At 40.6% G+C, this 20,400-nt stretch overlaps 1 protein-coding gene and 1 long non-coding RNA gene across 7 annotated transcripts in view; one reads left to right on the forward strand and one right to left on the reverse strand.

Moving 5' to 3' along the window:
* The window catches only part of UBE2S (ubiquitin conjugating enzyme E2 S), a 74,904-nt gene that overhangs the window by 50,776 nt on the left and 3,728 nt on the right, over positions 1-20,400 (forward strand). For all 3 annotated transcript variants that reach the window (XM_078774202.1, XM_068110591.2, XM_068110592.2), the window contains one exon: positions 1,083-1,273. In XM_078774202.1, coding sequence (XP_078630328.1) covers positions 1,083-1,273 — 191 coding nt within the window. The remainder of the gene's footprint in view (positions 1-1,082; positions 1,274-20,400) is intronic.
* The window catches only part of LOC137423425 (uncharacterized), an 85,297-nt gene that overhangs the window by 47,824 nt on the left and 17,073 nt on the right, over positions 1-20,400 (reverse strand). The window lies entirely within an intron of this gene.

The following is a 20,400-nucleotide window of genomic DNA, read 5'->3' on the forward strand; positions in this document are numbered from 1 at the left end:
TCTCTTCCCTTTTTTAAATTTTCCTGATTTTTTATTTTCCCTCGAAAATCGGATTTATTTTTATTTTTTGAAGTCGAAAATCGGGGGTGCGGTTGATACACCGGAAAATACGGTAGTTGAAGCCTGGTGTTGGGCTAGCGGCTAGGGTGCCAGCTGAGGATCCCAGGATCCTGGGTTTGAATCCCGGTCGATCGCTGAATTAACGCCAGGGGGGTTGACTCAGCCTGTCATCCTTCCGAGGTCGGCTAATTGAGTACCAGTTCACTGGTAATTCCCTGTTTGTCATAAAAGGCGACAAAAAGGGTTGGCGTCAGGAAGGGCATCCGACTGTAAAACATTGCTTCAAAAAGGGGACCAACAAAAACAACAACAACCACGGTGCCCGAAAAAGGCCAACCCCCGCTTTGCGGGGAAAAATGGCCTCTAAAAGGTGTTTTTTGTTTTTTTTTAACTATAGAGGTTGTATTTTCACCCCTGTCCTGTTCTGTCTTGTTTGTCTGTCTGTTAACAGGATATCTCATAAAGTTATTGGTGGACAGCTTTGTTGTGCTGCAAGGATGAATTTATTCGATTTTGGTGAAGATCCGGATAGTTTTTTTCATTTTCATTTTTCAAATGATTCTTCACCATTGAGAGATGGGGCCAAAAACGATATCTCGGATGATCTTTTAAAACATTGTGGATTGATTATGACAAAATGTGGTGGATGAGTTGGTTAGGTGACGAGAACATCCAGATCTGGCCTATAGGTGGGATACAAAACGTAAAATGTTCAGCCTGGTAGAGGAATACGCTCCACTGAGTGCCGTTGGGGCAGGTGAGGGTAAAGTTTGCATTCAGGTGAGTGAGACTGTAAATGGATAAACAAACCTAAACTTGTGGTGTTTCTAAACTGCAATCACCACTTTCATAATTAAAGGCAATGAAGAGTCTGCTTCTTAAAAGTCTCTCCCTCCCCCAAATTATTTTGGAGTTCCACTGTCGTCGTCAAATCCGATTGTGCCAAACACTTGCTATGAGCATTTGGTGATATTCTGGTGTCACGATTACAGAATACTTGTTGACTGACATTATATTTACAGATGGTACTCCTTACGTTGGTGGTTTGTTCCGCATGAAACTTGTACTTGGAAAAGACTTTCCAGCATCCCCACCAAAAGCATACTTTTTGACCAAGATCTTCCATCCGAATGTGAGCCCCACTGGTGAGATTTGCGTGAACGTTCTCAAGAGAGACTGGAAGGCTGAACTGGGTATCCGGCATGTGCTCTTGGTAAGGGTTTTGCTGGCTTCTTTTTATTGCAACATATGTTAAAGAATTGTATTATACGTTCAACCACAAAATGAAATTGAAGTTTCACTTTTCTTTTCCAAAACAGGTAAAAACGTGACTTGCCGTCAGAAAGGTATTTTCAGGTTTTTGCAGTTTGGGATTAAAGGTAACTCCTCTGCTTTCAATCTGTGCAAGTTTTCTTTCCACCCAATTTGGTCTCGCTTTTTGGCACGATGTCTTGGGGCAAGGGAAGGGGTGATAATTGGGGGGAAAAGTCTGCTCCATTAATTAAACTTGCATTTATTTTCGATTCCCATGTTCATATCCATGTAACTTTGTTTTGGTGCTGAAAAGCTTGTATCACCAAGAATCCTGTTAAGGCAGTTTAATGAATATTCCTAGTGTGGTTAACCCAATAGCGTTGGAACACCATAAACAAACCAACCTTGATGCAAGAGATCATGTCAGCCAGCATTCCTAAATAGTTATTGCTGATTCGCCATCTGCGGTCACATGATGAGGAACATCAATATGGACGGGTTCATTTTCCTCATTATTTTAGTATCACTAGTAATACCCCTTCCTGCCAAGAGCGGTGCTGTGCCATACATATTTACGAGATAATTGGGGTCTTTCCCCCACCCTGAACTCTCGTGATTAAGAATTTATTTTATTACCTCTGCCACCAAAGGTGGATGGAGGTTATGTTTCCACCCCTGTCTGTCTGTCTCAAGATGTCTCAAAAAGTTGTGGACGGATCCGGACAAAGTTTGGCAGAGATGTAGCATATGTGAGAAGGACGAAATGATTAGATATTGGTGAAGATCCGGATTCGGATCCGGCTACTAGAATTTTTTTCAGTGATTCTTCACCATTGGGAGTATGAATGAATGAATGAATGATCGTTTTAAGGCCATTTTCCCCGCTAGAGTGGGGGTTAGCCTTGTGAGCCCCATGACAATCATGGTTCCCTGTTTGAGGCAATGTTTTTTTTTTATGGCCGGATGCCCTTGCTGACACCAACCCTTGGTCACGCTCTTACGATGCGCAGGGATATGGTGTACCTATTCTAAATCAGGGTACACACCGGGATCATTCATCCCAGCAAGCTGGTACTTAATTTGCCGACCTCGGAAGGATGACAGGCTGAGTCAACCCCCCTGGCGTTAATTCAGCGATCGACCAGGATTCTAACCCAGGATCCTAGGATCCCAAGCCGGCACCCTAACCGCTAAGCCAACACCAGGTCTCGGAGTGCATGGAAATCAAATAAGCACAAAGACACTTCTCAAATTATAGTATGATTAAGTATGAAGGTATGGGCATTTTAAGATTGCATATTTTTACCCGATGATGGATCTCATAAATGATCACATGCTTTCAGACCACACACCTGCCTTATTGGGAGATTGGGGCCAAAAACTATACATAGCGGGATATCTCAAAAAGTCATGAATGGATTTGGACGAAACTTGTTGGACAGGTTGTGGGTGTGACTAGGAAGAATCGATTCAATTTTGGTGAAAATCCGGATCTGAATCCAGCAAGTAGAATTTTTAAAGTTATTCTTCTGGTGTGTACCCCGGTTTAGAATAGGTACACCGTATCCCTGCGCATCGTAAGAGGCGACTAAGGGTTGGCATCAGGAAGGGCATCCGGCCATAAAAACATTGCCTCAAACAGGGAACCATGATTGTCATGTGGCCCGCAAGGCTAACCCCCGCTCTAGCGGGGAAAATGGCCTTAAAAACGATCATTCATTCATTCTTCACCATTGAGTAATGTGGCCAACCACACGGAGGTATGCTCTCTACTGAGTGCCATTCTAGTTTATTTATTTTTTACCACCTAAATCCTTCCTGGACAGCCCAGGAGTACAACCAGTTTTAAACTCATTCCGTCCCAACGGTCTCGGAGTGCATGGAAGTCAAATAAGCACAAAGACACTTCTCAAATTATAGTATGATTAAGTATGAAGGGTATGGGCATTTTAAGATTGCATATTTTTACCCTATGATGGATCTCATAAATGATCATATGCTTTCAGACCACACATCTGCCTTATTAGCCCACCACTACATGCATTTTTGAACACGGTTCGCAATTGTGCATTTTCACTTTATGATCGATTCTGTGTTCCACTCCTGGAAATGTAAAGCTGTTTTATGTTCTTCCTTGCTTTTAAAGACGACCATTATTTCAATTCAAATCGTATTTTTGTTCTTTGGGGTTTTTTATCTTAAGAATATACCAAATAGTTTTGCTTTATAACGGGGAAAAAGTTGGTTCCCCAAGCCATGCAAAAGAGGAATGAATGAGTGGCGGTTTCCATGGAGATCGAAGATGATCTTGGGCAAATTATAGAGTGAAAAGGACAGAGAGGATGTGCAAGAGCAGAAGATCAGGTTTTTAGGACACCTGAGCTGATGCCATTCGGTCCAGTTGCAAATCGGAGACTACGGTTTATAGAACCTTCTCCACCTTCTCATGTACAAAAGAGTCCAGGAGCAGTTGTATGCGACAGGGTACGATGGGTACATAGTGATGCAGAACACGACATGGAAGCAAACGCATACTCTGAAGCGGAGTGGGGGAATACTCTGAAGACAGACCTAACTCGAAAAAATCCAATTGGCTTGTTGCCACCTAACCAACTCATCCACCTAGTTTTGTCATAACTTGTCCACAACATTTTGAAATATCATGTTATAAAACGTTTTGAAATAAATAGTTAGAGGAGGCAATTGTGTGCTGATCTTCCTGGGGAAATCCACAGAGTTAGGAAGGCAACGTTTTGAAATATCATTGAAATAAATATGAATGCTATACAGATATTGTTTTTGGTCCCATCTCTCAATCGTGAAGAATCAGTTAAAAAATGAAAAAATTCTTGGATCTGGATCTTCACCAAAATCTAAGCAATTCTTCCTTGTCACACACCCAACCTGTCAACAAACTCTCATCCGAATATGTCCACAACGTTTTGAGATATTCTGCTCTTCTTGAGATTTTTGAGCCTTCTTGCCTTCTCCAATCTCTCCTTATTCAACCATGTCTCCCTTACAGCAACTATATCATATTTGGCTTCCTGATTAAATAACAAACTGCAGAATGGAACAAGATTATAATAAATAGAAGGGAAATGGGAACAAAAAATAATGTCTGACTTGAGCTCATGACAAACAAGAAAACAGAAGTGGTATCCAATTTGGGTTTTTGTGTACAGATGATGATGCAAGGTTATGGAGTAGGCTGTAAAATGTTGATATAAAATTGAGGCCTGTAACAATTCTGCAATGTATTCTGTATATATCTATACCATGAGAGAGCCGTTTGTTTGTTTGTCTGTGTGTGTGTTTGTGTCGCCATTTTTCTCAGTGATGGGTGAACGGATATTCATCAAACTTTCAGAGGTTCATCAGGGAGTATCAGGCAGTGTTTAGGTGCTTAAAGGGAGCACTCAGTTTTCACTCCGGTTTCTTGTTTGCTTGTTTTCTTGATTGCTTGTTTTCTTGATTGCTTGTTTTCTTGTTTGCTTGTTTGCTTGTTTTCTTGTTTGCTTGTTTTCTTGTTTGTCTGGGCGATATCTCAGCCATCCTTTGAGCTAGGAAGCTGAAATTTCAGCACAATAGTGAGCAAGTACATTGTCAAAAATACTATTTTTTGTTTTTTTGATTAATCAATTAATTGATTAGTTACTTAATTATTATCGATTAAGTGGTTATTTATTTCCTTTCTCATCTGGGCAATATCTCAGGCACATTTTCAGCTAGGAAGCTGATATTTGGACATGACAATGACCAAGTGATTTGGCTGTAAAGGCCATTTTTGATTTGTTGATTAGCAATTAATCTATAAATTATTCGATTAATGACTTAATTTCTTTATTTTTTAAGTTACATATTCTGATGAAATGGTGGTGGTGTATGTGTTCTATTAGCCAATTGATAAATTATTTAATTTTTCTATGATTGTTATTTATTTATTTTCATTATTAATCATTTATTTATTTCCTTTCTCATCTGGGCAATATCTCAGGCACCTTTTGAGCTAGGAAGATAATATTTGGACACAACAGTGACCAAGTGATGTGACTCTAAAGGATATTTTTTGATTTATTGATTAATCAATTAATCGACTAATTATTTATTGATCGATCAATTTTTTATTTTTTCGATTAATGGATTATTTAATTAATTTTCAAAAAGTTACAGTTTCGGATGAAGCACTGGTGGTTTAGGTATGCTATTAGCCAATTGATTAAGAAAATATTTTATGATTATTGTTTATTGATTTTAATTGTGCAATTAATCAATCAATTATTGTACACCTCTCCCTCCCAATACAGTCTCTATGAGCATGAGCTGCTGGCTGTATTGCCGGGCGCCGAAGGCGCCCTGGCAATGCCGTGCTGGAGGATATTTATTTATTTGGCATGGGGGCGGTGTACTTTGTATCTGTACTTGTTTTTTTAAATTTGTTTGTGAATGTGATTCATCTGGATAATCACATGTGGGTTGCTGTGCTTTGTTTTTATACCTCCGCTGGCAGAGTCGCCAGATGCATTATGTTTTCAGGTTGTCCGTCTGTCCGTCCGTGATAGGTTTTCGTTACCGCGATAACTTGAGAACTGCTGAAGGGATCTTGTTCAAACTTGGTACAGGTATGTATAATGAGGTAAAGATGAACTGATTACATTTTGGGCTCACGGTGTCAAAGGTCAGAGGTCATGTTAGGTAAAAATGTGATAACTTGAGAACAGGTGAATAGATTTAAATCAAACTTGGTACAAGTATTATGGTGATGTAATAATTTGGGCAGAGGCATATCATTCGACGTCGTGACGTATGAGAGTGTCATTCTAGTTAAACATGATATTTTCAGTGGAATAAATTGGATAAATCTCAGAATAAAGCCATGATAAAAAATATATATTGTGATAAAGCAAACGTGATTCTTTTACACTGTGTGCCAAGCCCAATTTCTTCTTTTCTTTTTTGCAAACCCGTGATCTCCCTCATGAAAGTAATGGATAATCATCAACAAAATAGCATAATAATGAGCCTGTCATTTCAATGTGTTCCCATCTTCAAAATCCACACTGTTCTACAATGTGCAGGATAACGGAACTTAATTTGTCACATTGACTACTGAGGGAGAGCCTAAATGGTGGCCATTATGTAAAATGAAATTTTATTTTGACAGAGCCTTAATGGTGACCACCACATTATGTAAAACTAAATTTGCCAATCACATCCTCCTTGTTAACATTGTTTGGCTTTCTAAGCCTCACCGAAATGATAAAGATAGCGTGTTTCATGCACATTGCACGCTCTGGGAGCAAAAGGCAAAATAACCCGCTGCTCTGATTTGAGGGAAGGTGAAATTGCAGAGAAAATCATGGAACGCTTCAATTTGATGCTAGTTATTGCAGTACTGACTTGCAGTTTTCAGAAATGACAGGTTGTCACCATGAGTGTTACTTGCATTTCACCACCATTACCAAGATCGACAGAGCTGAAAAGAGGCAACTTGGAGAAAACTGAAACGTTTTACTGTGTTATATCCCAACATCTCAACTATTGACAATTACACCTCTAAGTTTTAAGTTAAAGGCTATATATATATTATAAAGGCTATATAATGATTAACTCCCTGGTGCAATTAAAGATCGACGTCCTGAAGCTACGTCCGCGTCTTATTTAATCTAACGATTATTTATTCAATACAAATGAGACGCCCTACTCGTACTTTGGAGTTTCTACTATTTCTTACAGTTATATATATACACAAAGAATTAAGTTAAGCACCCCCCCCGTTTTTTTACAACCTCGCACATTACAAGTTTGTTGTCGTCAAAACAGTGTAATATACCCATGATATTGCTATATTTTCTGGAGAAGTGATATTATGGTCACATAAAAACATAACAATCATGCCGTTTTCAATATTTTATTCTGAATAATTTAAGGTGAAATTTTTTGGGAATTTTAGGCATATTTTCACCTCAATTTAAGTATGGAGCTATAGGTCCATCACGGACAGTGTGGATGACGTTTATGTTTTCTAACGTACAGTCATTGTTCTGAGAAGACCTCTAGCGATCTTTGCGTCAATAACGTGTGTAGGACCCACGTGATCGTGCTGCACGAGCGATGGGCGTCACAGATGAGTGCACTCATCTGCATTTCATCAATGGATAATTGCTAATGTCATACCAATCATTATTTGATCTCACATACCTTAGAATATATGCCAATGTATACATATACACAAAGAATATATATTAGGGGGTGCTTACCTTAATTCGTTGTGTAGGGGTGCTTAACTTAATTCTTTGTGTATATATATATATATATATATATATGTATGTGTGTGTATGTATATATATGTATGTGTGTGTATGTATATATATGTATGTGTGTGTATGTATATATATGTATGTGTGTGTGTGTATGTATATATATATATGTGTGTGTATGTATATATATATATGTATGTGTGTGTATGTATATATATATATATGTATGTGTGTGTATGTATATATATATATGTGTGTGTGTGTATGTATATATATATATATGTGTGTGTGTGTGTATGTATATATATATATACACAAAGAATTAAGTTAAGCACCCCCCCCGTTTTTTTACAACCTCGCACATTACAAGGTTGTTGTCGTCAAAACAGTGTAATATACCCATGATATTGCTATATTTTCTGGAGAAGTGATATTATGGTCACATAAAAACATAACAATCATGCCGTTTTCAATATTTTATTCTGAATAATTTAAGGTGAAATTTATTGGGAATTTTAGGCATATTTTCACCTCAATTTAAGTATGGAGCTATAGGTCCATCACGGACAGTGTGGATGACGTTTATGTTTTCTAACGTACAGTCATTGTTCTGAGAAGACCTCTAGCGATCTTTGCGTCAATAACGTGTGTAGGACCCACGTGATCGGATCACTGACTCAACCCTACGTCTCATAGACCCTGTAAGCCGTCGTATGCGTTGCTGTGGCAGGTTGTTCCATTCCCGATGTAATGCACGTTCCAATGATCTCACAAGGTATGATCTCACATACCTTAGAATATATGCCAATGTATACATATACACAAAGAATATATATTAGGGGGTGCTTAACTTAATTCTTTGTGTAGGGGTGCTTAACTTAATTCTTTGTGTATATATGTGTGTGTATGTATATATATATATATGTGTGTGTATGTATATATATATATATATATATATATATGTATATATATATATATATATATATATATATATATACATATATATATATATATATATATATATATATATATATATATATATATGTATGTGCACTAGCGAGGTACCCATGCTACATACAGGTGGGAGGCTATAAGCAAGCAGACAATGCAGGAATGGTGAATGCCAAAGCATGGAACCAATAAATTCCACATTCCTGTGCCACTTCTAGTCGAACATGAAGCATGGACAGCAGGTTCGTGAAGTACTTCCACGAAAAACGACCTGTTTAAGTGGTTCCGTACCCAGTCAATGGCGAATCTGCATATGGCGATCCGCGAATGTCACGCTGAGAAATTAGAAACTGTCACGGCATTTCGTCATTCACTTGAACTCAATATCTCTATTTTCCTTCTAAACAGCATAACTCCAATCACAAATTAAATAGCATTAATATAAGAAATAAACTTTTTATCAACATTCATGAAACTAGGGCATTGCCCGTACTATATCTATATCTAAAATTATATCCCCCCCCTCTATTTACATGAAATGGTTTGGTCCAAAGCGAACGGCTTGCGAGTACGGTGACAATCCCCCCCCTCTATTTACATGCAATGGTTTGGTCCAAAGCGAACGGCTTCCGGAGTTTGGTAAAGAAATCGCCATCGCGTGCACAAACGCGCAGGAAAGCGAATGAATCGCAAATTCGGTTTTATTAGTTTTAAAACATAGTTTAACGCCAACATAGTTTGCAAACGTGAAATAAATGAATACGCTCTCAAATGTGCCATCCGAGGCAGAGTGTGTCCTCCACGTTCGGCACACGCGATCGTTCGCTGCTCTCTGATTGGTTGAATCGTTTTTTGGACATAGCTCGGTAAGTAATTGTCCGATTAATATGAAACCTTGAAAAGGCACATCCTCGGGTCCCCAGCAATATACCTGGCAAGTTAAAAGTATATCGGACCCGTGGTTGTCGAGAAACAGCGGTCACAGACAAACAGACGTACAGACGTACAGACGTACAAACGTACAAACGTACAGAGATTACTGGAATTATAGATAGATAAACAAATATTTAAATTTGAATGTGGAGTAGTTCCGTACGGTTGGGTGAATAAAATTACGAATTGAAAATGACATTTGTATTCACTCAATTCCAAACGTCATTCCAATCATAAATTAATACTTTAAGAAAATAATGTTTTCAATGACAATTGTATTGAGATATTATCAAACCAGCTCATTGCCGTCATCTGTCCACTTCCGGATTCGCGGCTGGTTCGTATTGAGTTAATTTCAAAATCATAATTTCATTGAGGGATTTTTGAAACCTCATACCGACCTTACAACATCCGCTGGGACCCCAAAACGTTCCATAGGAGGTTTGGTGGGGCGATCTCCAAAACTGAGGGAGTCGTTTGGGGACGGACAGAAGACAGAAACTTGTGTGTGTGTGTGTGTGTGTGTGTGTGTGTGTGTGTGTGTGTGTGTGTGTGTCCCACTCCCCTATGGGTGATCCACTCCCTGGTGCAGTGTGCATGATGTGGGGGGGATGGGGGAGGGAGAGGATTTGAGCTCCAGAAGTCACATTTTACATGAGATGTAATCACACATTTCAAACTGTATTTCCCATGTGCATGACCATGCATTCACATGTTATCAGAAGTAAATACATTGTGTAGATTACATCATTTGTGGATCTGATAAATTGCCAGTAACCATTTTGTAAAACTGAATGTGCAATATCGAAATGAAGACGTCCATGCCCGTGGGATTCCCACGGGTGACCCCACTAACATACAGTCACGTGAAAAAGTAAGTACACCCCATGTAAAGTTTTGACTTTTTCAACATATTTCAACATACAGCTATTTGATCTTCATTTCAACAATATTGAAAGATAAAGGTGATATAAGATAACAAATATCATGAAACATTTACATTTTGTAGTCCATTGTATAATTTAAATAAACATAAATGCAAATTTCGCATGTGGAAAAAGTAAGTACACCCTTGGCTCCAATAGGTGGTATTGCCCCCTTTGGCAGAAACGACCTCAAGTAGGCGTTTCTTATAACTGTCTACCAGTCTCTGACATCGACTGGGAGAAATTTTTGCCCACTGCTCCATGCAGAATTCTTTCAGCTGCGCGATGTTTGAGGGGTTTCTTGCATGCACAGCTCGTTTCAAATCCCCCCACAACATCTCGATGGGATTTATATCCGGGCTTTGACTTGGCCATTCCAGAACCCTCGATTTCTTTCTTTTCAGCCATTCCTTGATGGATTTACTGGTATGTTTGGGGTCATTGTCATGTTACAAGGTCCACCTTCGGTTGAGCTTCAACTTTCCGACAGATGGCTTCACATTATCCTCAAGCGCCCTCTGGTACAATGAAGAATTCATCGTGGATTCTATGATGGTGAGCTTCCCAGGCCCTGATGCAGCAAAGCTGCCCCAAACCATAATATTTCTACCACCATGCTTTACAGTTGGTATCAGGTTCTTGTGGTCAAATGCTGTCTTTGGTTTTCGCCAAACATGTCTTCTGGTACTGTGGCCAAATAGCTCTACCTTTGACTCATCTGTCCAGAGCACATTGTTACAAAAGTGCTGGTCTTTGCCTAGGTGTTCATTGGCAAACTTTAGTCGTGCCCTGATGTTATTTCTGGACAGCAAAGGTTTCCTCCTGGCACACCTCCCATGTCGATCAAATTTGTGCAGCCTCTTTCTAATGGTAGACTCGTGCACTTTGACATCAATAGTGGCAAGAGCTACCTGTAGGTCCCGTGATGACATTCTGGGGTTCTTAGAGACTTATTTCAGCATCTTGCGGTCTGCTCTCGGGGTAAACATGCTGGGGCGGCCTGGCCTGAACAAGTTGGCAGTTGTTTGGAATCTTCTCCACTTGTAGATGATCTTCCGGACAGTCGAATGATTGATTTCAAATTGTTTGGAGATCTTTTTAAATCCCTCCCCAGACTCGTGGGCATCTATAACCTTCTTTCTGAAGGCCTCAGAGAGCTCTTTGATCTTGGCATGGTGACGCCGCACACTTCAACAACAAAGAGCAAACCAAACTAAATGTCTGAGGTTTAAATAAGACAGGTTCCTCCAAGATCTTCTCTAGCAACGTTCTAATCATTTGCACCTGAGCTGGTGCACCTGATTCTAATTTTAGGTATTTGAAGTAGTGATAAATGTAGGGGTGTACTAACGTTTTCCACATGCGAAACTTGCATTCATGTTTATTTAAATTATACAATGGACTACAAAATGTAAATGTTTCATGATATTTGTTATATTATATCACCTTTATAAAAAAAATAACCACCTTTAGAGGCCATTTTTCCCCGCAAAGCGGGTGTTGGCCTTTTTCGGGCACCGTTGTTGTTGTTGTTTTTGTTGCCCCCTTTTTGAAGCAATATTTTACGGCCGGATGCCCTTCCTGCCGACAACCCTGTTTGTCGCCTTTTACGACAAACAGGGAATTAACAGTGAACTGGTACTCAATTAGCCGACCTCAGAAGGATGACAGGCCGAGTCAACCCCTCTGGCGTTAATTCAGCGATCGACCGGGATTCAAACCCAGGATCCTTGGATCCTAAGCTGGCACCCTAGCCGCTAAGCCAACACCAGGGATTATATTATATTATATATTATATCACCTTTATCTGTCAATATTGTTGAAATGAAGATCAAATAGCTGTATATTGAAATATGTTGAAAATGTCAACTTTACATGGGGTGTACTTACTTTTTCACGTGACTGTATATATTGTTACGGTTTTTAGAACCTTCACATGTAAATTTAGTAGTAAATTCCCTTATAAATGACCCCTGTGTGCATGTCCCCTTAATTGGCTGTTAATTAAAGATTGCACCTTAGTTAGTCCATGTACAACACGTAGGACACTTTAGGACCTCTCTATAGTTATGTCATTATTATGTGTTCCAGGTAAGGCTGTGTTTCCAATAGTTGACTCTACGTTGCATCAATCAAATAAGATAGGTCCCCTTCAGTGCCCCAATCGTCTCTTCAAAGGGCCAGAAAGGCGGCGTTCGTCGCCGCTGCATTGGGCTGTTTTCGTTGGCACCACGCCCCAAAACTCCATTGCACACGAGGCCAAGATCGGAGAAGAAGGGGGGAGGAGCCGCCGGATCACGGGCGTGGCACCACCTCGTCATCAAAGGTGGAGTCAGAGAGCCCTTACCAACCAACCATCGCCGAGGTGAGCCCACCGGTAGGCGTGTCAGCGGTGCCGGCGGCTTGATACGGCCAAGGCCAATAAAAGGGACTGCGAGGGACTGCTTATGCAGATGAGTGAGAGGAGCAGATGAAGAGAGGAGTGAGGGAGCACGAGAGTCGGTGAGAAGGCAGGAGAGACGAGCTGCGCAGAGCTGCTGCAGGAAGCCCCTGCCGTGTAAAGCTGAATACGTGGAGCCGCCGGCTGCGCTTCCAGCGTGGAGCGGGAGCGGACCTGCTCGCTGTACCCTGCCAAACCTTCCAGCCCTGTTGTCCCACCTGAACCATCTCCTCCAGCCATTCCTGCCTGCAATTCCCTATTCGTGTGAGTCTGTATTGTCCTGTGGGTTTAAGTAAGACTGTTTAAGGATTTGCGCTGTCTTCTTCTTCTTCTTCTTCTGTATATTGCTTTCGTTCCTTCTCTTTCTTTGGTTTTGTATAGTTAATTAATAAATACCTGTTCCTTCTTATTCTTGGTTTCATTCTCGTCCGATCGTCTTCGTGTTTTCCCTATTGAATATCTGGCATGATTTCGGCAGAACCACTTATGAATCGGGTTAGTCCATTGCTAACGGCTCGGATTCCGGATTGCTAAACCGCTCGGCAAGCTCCATCTTGTCCGGGATTTGAGCGGTACTTGTCTCCCTGTTTTGCGGAGGGATTGATAAAGGTATTTGGGATAATATCTGGACCAATAACCCTGATCAATCCCACCCCGCAAAAGAGCGTTACAAGTACCAGGACCGGTCGGACGGCCAGCTTAACAGGACAAGGGGATTAACCCCCCCTTGCTAACGGGAGTGCCGTCCCCCGGATCCGTAACAATATATATATATATATATATACAGTCATACCCCGTTTTACGCCATTTCGACCTACGTCAAATCCGACTTTACGCCACTCTTCTAGAGTAAATTTCAGTTCAGCGAACGTCATTATGTGCGACTTTACATCACTCCTACGGACGTCAAAAAAAAAAAATTCCTTAAAAATATATTTAAAATAAATAAAATAGTACATAAATTAACAATAAAAGAAGCTAAAAAAAACAATTTAAAATACAATAAAAAGCACATTAAAAATATATTAAAATGTATGTACAGTATACTGTACGTACGCGCAGCTGCTGGTTCTCATTCAAAACAGAGGCGACGTACAGTATTCCTTTACTGTGTCTGTTAGCCATGGGTCCTAAGAAGGATAATGCTAGTGTTTCCAAGCGTAATGTGGTTACGATGGAAGATAAGTTAAATCTGATTAAAAGGTATGAAAAAGGTGAAAAAGTGTCGGTGATAGCGCATAGACCTTATCGCGAATCGGAACCACAATGCGTCATGGGATCGGAAAGGGGCAATAGCGCCGCCGGCGGTCGCTGCAAGTTTTGTTTGCGAGTGTACAGCCAATATAAGTCAAGACCTACTCTCAAGTGCCTTGTTGGTATTACACCTAGCGGAACAATTTCATACATTTCCAAACCTACAGGAGGAAACACGTCAGACAAAAAAATTGTAAAGATGAACATTGTAGACAAGTTCCAGCCCAGCGATATTTGTATGGCCGATCGAGGTTTCAACATTCAGGAACTGTTCTTGCATAAGCAGGTTGTTTCTCTTCTCCAATGGGAACCCCCCTTTCCCTCAAATATTTCTTTAAATCGCTGGATTTTAATGCCAAAAAACGCTGAATTTCTTTCCCATTAGCCATCTTCCTTTCCGTAAACACAGCGTCGATCGTAGACAGACGCTTCCTCTTCTGGGTTCGTGTTTACCTTTGCCCTTTTTTCGATCCCATCATGCTTTGCGGTGGAGCGCCCCCTGTTGATATTTACTGATTCGCGATAAGGTCAATGCCTTAGGGCTGCCACGGTCGACGGTATCGACCATCATTCATGATAGGGAACGTATTCTCGCATACATCACTGAAAAAGCGCCGCCGGATAAGACTGCTAAAATGTGTGTTTGTGTTCAGAAGAGATGCCATGTTTAAGGTGAATAACATCATCTTATTAATTTTATTTATTATTCTTTACAAATTCATTTATTAATTTTGTTCATTACTCATTAAAAAATATGACTAAAATGTGTTTTTAGTTTTCTTTAAGGTTTAGCGATAGTTATATACTTTCGCGAGTTATTTACTCTAGTTTTACGGTGTTTGTCTTCATTTTAAGGCATTTTAAAGGCTTCTTCTTTTCTTTTTTTTGTATACAAGATCGGGGCTCGTGAAAGAGCTAAAAGGCATTACGCCCGGTTTACGTCAAAAACCGAGTTACGTCACGGCTTATGGAACCAATTAATGACGTTGGCCGGGGTATTACTGTATATATATATATATATATATAATAGGGTGGTCCAAAAATTTGAAGATTGGATTTTCATTTCTCCACAAGCCTGCCCGTATTCCTATTGAAGAAAGTAGTTTGTGGTGAAAATTTGAGCTTGATTGGACAATATTTAGAGGTTGCTCAAAATGTTGACAAATTTTAATGAATAATAAGATACAGAATTTTTAGCATCATATTCATACATCAATTCGTAGATAACTAGAACGCCACTCAGTCGAGCGCATACTCCCGCCGTGGGTCAAGTTGGAATAGTACGATTTCACAAAAGTTTGAGGGAGTAGTTCAGTGACACAAGACAACACAAGACAGACACTGCACAGATATATATTTAGAATATATAGAAGATAATGTTAAAAAAAAAAACAAGGCAATTTCACTTACATTTTCGGATTCAGCGTTCAATTCTATATAAGTGAGTGTATTTTGAGGCATGTGTGACTTCAAATAAAATTGTAAGCCAGGAAAAACGTTCGTTTCATTCCTTAGGGATACAACATGTAAAACTGGCCCAAACGTCAAAACAAAACTCGCTCATTTTAAGTCGTACAAGCTAATGCGACCACTCATTCTTCTGGGAAGAATCCCGTGCGCATGATTGTCACACGTATAACTCACGTAAGTCTTTATAAGTTCATCAAATACTGACACCGCGATTGACATTCGTTGAGGTAAATGTTGATATCTCTTCTGAGGTCAAAAACAAAAAAAACAGTTTCAAAGCATTATATGTATCAAACGATACATTTTATGAAACGGGGAAACCTAATACACACGTTGGTGGTTTTAAAATGATAGAATGTCTTTATTAGAAAAAAAAAAGAACCTTGAAGACGACGCTGCTAACAAAATACACCGCTCTAACACATAACCACGAGTTTAAACTACATTTACAACAAATATGAAAACTATTTTCATATCACAATGTTGAATATAGAATATATAGAAGATAATGATAATAAAAAATGAGCCCTATCTTCCAATGGTAAACAATCCTTCAAAAAATTCCTGGATCCGGAATAATATCCTGAGCTTCACCAAAAACTAATCAATTCTTCCTTATCCCAAGGGCAATCATCCCACCAACTTTCATCCAAATCCGTTCAGAACTTTTCCAGATATCTTGTTCACAAACACACACACACACACACACACACACACACACACACACACACACACACACACGGACACACACGGACACGATCGAATGCATTACTCCCTGGCGGGAGTAATTATCTATTTTCAATTACTCAAATTATTTATTGTTGTTATTGTTGTTTGTTTGTAAACTAATAAATAATTATGTACAATGTACCATTGTACAATGTACATGTATGTTCAATTGTTAATTGTTCAATGTTCATTCATATAGTCAAATTAAGATTAATAACAAAACAGTAGATTAAACATTCATGTATTACTTTGACAATAAATCATTTATTGGAAAAAATAAATCATCCATCAGAATGATGTGTTCATACCATTGATGTAATGATGTACTGGTAATTCATACCAGTTACAAGTATCGCTACCCGATCAACAGATTCTTTGTGATTGCCAGTATAATCAGGGAGCAGTTTCCCATCCCAGTGTAGTCCGAGTGGGCTATTACATGAGAAATTTGCCTTTTCTTCAGTGGCCATTGTAGTGAAATCGTATTAATGCTGAACCCAAGTGATGCTCGCTGCTCGCTGACACCGCTAGGGGGGCGCGGCTATAAGACCCGATGCAGCCGTTGCTCTAGGCGACTTCTCCTGTGACATGTTACATTGACTAGTAGACTCGCTAACGGTACGTACCGCATAGAATATTACGCTTGCTTTCATTGAACTATATTATGGATTGACCTATGTGATGCCAAACCTTATTTATATTGCATCCTTGTATTTGCAGAATGATGTCAAAGGTCTTAATGGAATTAAACCAACAGATGGACTAAAGTTGTGGTCTTGAATGATTTCCACAACAGCCATTATTTCCCTTCCACGAATTCGAGCACGACGAATTCTACTGTGTGACAGAGAAATGTCTTCAATGGTATGACCAAGAGATTGTGCAAAAGCACTGGCCACAAACATAGCACGCCGATCTGAGAGATTTACTCTGTCCAGAGTTGCCACTATTGCTGGAGTGATCACATTGATGGGAGCCTTTTTCGCCTGTTTGGCAGAAGATGGACTTTGGAGTTTGAATTCATTGTCCCCTGAATCAGAGCTTTCAATCTCAGACTCATAATCATCATCAACCACAGCCAATGTTGATGGAACAGATTGCATTGCTGTTCGAGTCTCAGCAGCATGTTTCTTCTTTCTTTTATCTTCATTCTCAAGCCTGATACGCTTTCTGTTCTCCTTCACTGCCAGAGTGTTGTCCACAGATCCCATACGTGAACTTGAGGGATCCTCACGCTGCATGATAAGGAATGCTTTGTCTTCTTCATTCGTCATTTTCTCAAGCGCATCATTTGGTGAGATATCGAAGAGGGATTGAAGATCGTCTTTGAACATCTGCTCCGTCACTCTATAGTTTTCAAATGTCTTGGTTCTATTTTTCTTTACCAGTTTGTAGGCATCGTACAACTTCAACAGTTGGCGCTCACATGAATCTACACTCTGCACTGGAATTTGTGCTTTCTCCCAGTATGCGCACACAGCTTGTACACTAAGTTTGGCACTTTCACGAACTGTATGGTGTTCTTGTATGTGATGGTACACCATTTTCTGCAATGTGTGTCCTTTGGTTGGTAGTCCCCCACATATTATTTCCTTTTCAGATTTGCCCAGCAACCAAACTGTGGAAGAGCTGCGAGTTTCTGCCATCTGAAAAAAAAAACAGGATAAATTAAAAAAATTTATTTTTGAGCAACCTCTAAATAAGTTCCAATTGACCTCGTGTTTGGTTCATATGATCTTTATAAACATAGGAACAAGGGCAGCCTTGTGGAGCATGGATTTTTAATAGTATAAAATATTACATATATCTGTGCACCACCCTAATATATATACAGTGGTACCTCGGCTTACGAGTTTAATCCGTTCCGTGACGGAGCTCGTAAGCCAAATCGCTCGTAAGTCAAAGCAAATTTTCCCATTCAAATGCATTGAAATGCTATTAATCCGTTCCAGCCTCAAAAAAAAAACACCAATTTTTTTTGTTAGGTGCTTTTAAATAACAAAAATGTACTTTATAAATAACAAATAATGTATAAACAAGCACGACCTCGTATATACTGTACATAATACAAGAGAATGTAAAGAAATAAACTGGACCTCTATCCATGAAGATATGGAGAAGTTGTTGTTTGTGTGGTTGAAGGAGAAGCAGCTCGCAGGAGATACCGTGACCGAGAGCATCATGTGTTTGAAAAGATTGAAACTCGGATATCGAGCACGGACCACGAGGTGTTTTTTCTTTTTTCTTAATCTCGGTTTCAGTGAACTTTTGCTCTGTGCTCACGTGTACTGTACCTGTACCTGTAATGGTACGTCAGAGGATGGCACCTGTTGTCATCATATTAAGTGCAAGATGTTCTGCATCGTAAGTTGGTACACCGTGGTCTTTCGGCGGTGTTTAAGCCGGCCGTCTTGGCTTCTGTCACCATTGGCATTGAGTCTTTCGATGTAGGTAGGTCGTTGTGTGCCGGTGCCTTGGCCGAATTCCTTCATTGCTGCATTGTTAGCTCACCTGGTTTTTTATACCACATCTTTGGTTATCGGACCAGCGAATGACGTCATCTCCAAAGTATGGCTTATTCTCACTTGTCTTGGACGATCTTCTACTTCTAGCCTTCCACCGTGCATTTGGTGTCCACTGTACTTACTGTACAGTGCCTGGTAAAATTGATGTAATGGGTTTTTGACCGTCAACGCCATGAACCGTCATGAACCGTCAACGCCATGAACCGCTAACACTCAAAAGCCCATTTATCGCGCCTTATAAAGCAAAACGCAAACCGAAAGCCATGCCTCTCAAGCGAGGCGTGCTTCCGTGGTCACGTGATCCACAGGTGTAGCTCATACCCGCACGCGCGACACGCTTTGGCGGTCACGTGACCAGCCACTCTGGAGGCGGGGATCCCCGCCGATGACGTCACCGGCTGGAGCAAGGAGATTCCTCGCTAATGTATTTCGACGATTGCGTGTTTTATATCCAAGCAGAGATGCTTTCACGGCAAGATAACCACGTGACCGGAACCGGAAGCCACAACCGGAAAATTCAAAAAAATAAATTTTTTGAGCTCGTACATCGGATCTCGGCTCGTATCCCAAAGCAACAAACCGCCCGAGCGACGGCTCGTATCCCGAAAAACTCGTACGTTGGGGCACTCGTAAGCCGAGGTACCACTGTATATATATATATATATATATATATATATATATATATATATATATATATATATATATATTGTTGCGGATCTCGGTTTACGGCGCTCCCCTTACCGAGGGGGATTTAATCCCCTCGTCTATTAAGCTGGCCGTCCGAGTCCTAGAAGATACCACGCTTCTTCCGGTCGGAAGCAGGGCGATACTTCTGCCCGAGCCACGGACAAGATGGAAGATTGCCGAGCGGTTTAGCAATCCGAAGCTCGAGCCGTTAGCAGAAAGACTAACCCGATTCTGAGCGGTTCCTATATCGTACCACCGATATTCAATTGGGGACAGGCCACAAGCGATCGGATGAGAGGAACCAAAGTAAAGCAAGAACAAATATAATTTATTAATTATGTACAAGAAACCCGAAGAGGAAATGAAAGAAGGGAATATACAAGAAGAAGAAGAAGCAGTGACACAGGGCAGCCTTAAACAGTCTTCTATTATCACACGCCCAGGACAGTACAAACACACTTACACGAATGGGGTGGTGGTGGTGGGAAGGAAGAGAAGGGTCCAGGCCGATGGTTCCAGGCTCCGGGTCCGCCGCGAAGAATGGCAGGCAGCTTCGCGTGTCGGTGGCGCACGACCGACCTTACATATGCGAGGGGCGGGGATGCTGCGTGCGTATAGCGTGCCGAACGCTCTCAAACCAAACGGCAGTTCGTATCAAACGATGGTTCCAAGCGATCCTCTGCGCAGTGTTCTTATCATCCGCCGTCTCTGCGCTGTTCTCTCAATCGCAACGGTCCCCTGCGCTGTTCTTCATCAATGGCCTTCCCTCGTGCATCTCTCGCTCATCCCCCGCATCTCTGTGAGAGGACTTGGCGCTTGTGCTTTTATAACCCGCTTAGAAATCAAGCCACGCTTCATCAAGCCACGCCTATTAACGAGCTCACCTCAGCCCTGGTTGGCTGGTGAGGGCT

The sequence above is a fragment of the Myxine glutinosa genome, chromosome 3 (genome assembly GCF_964187855.1).
Source record: "Myxine glutinosa chromosome 3, kmMyxGlut1.1, whole genome shotgun sequence".
NCBI lineage: Eukaryota > Metazoa > Chordata > Myxini > Myxiniformes > Myxinidae > Myxine > Myxine glutinosa.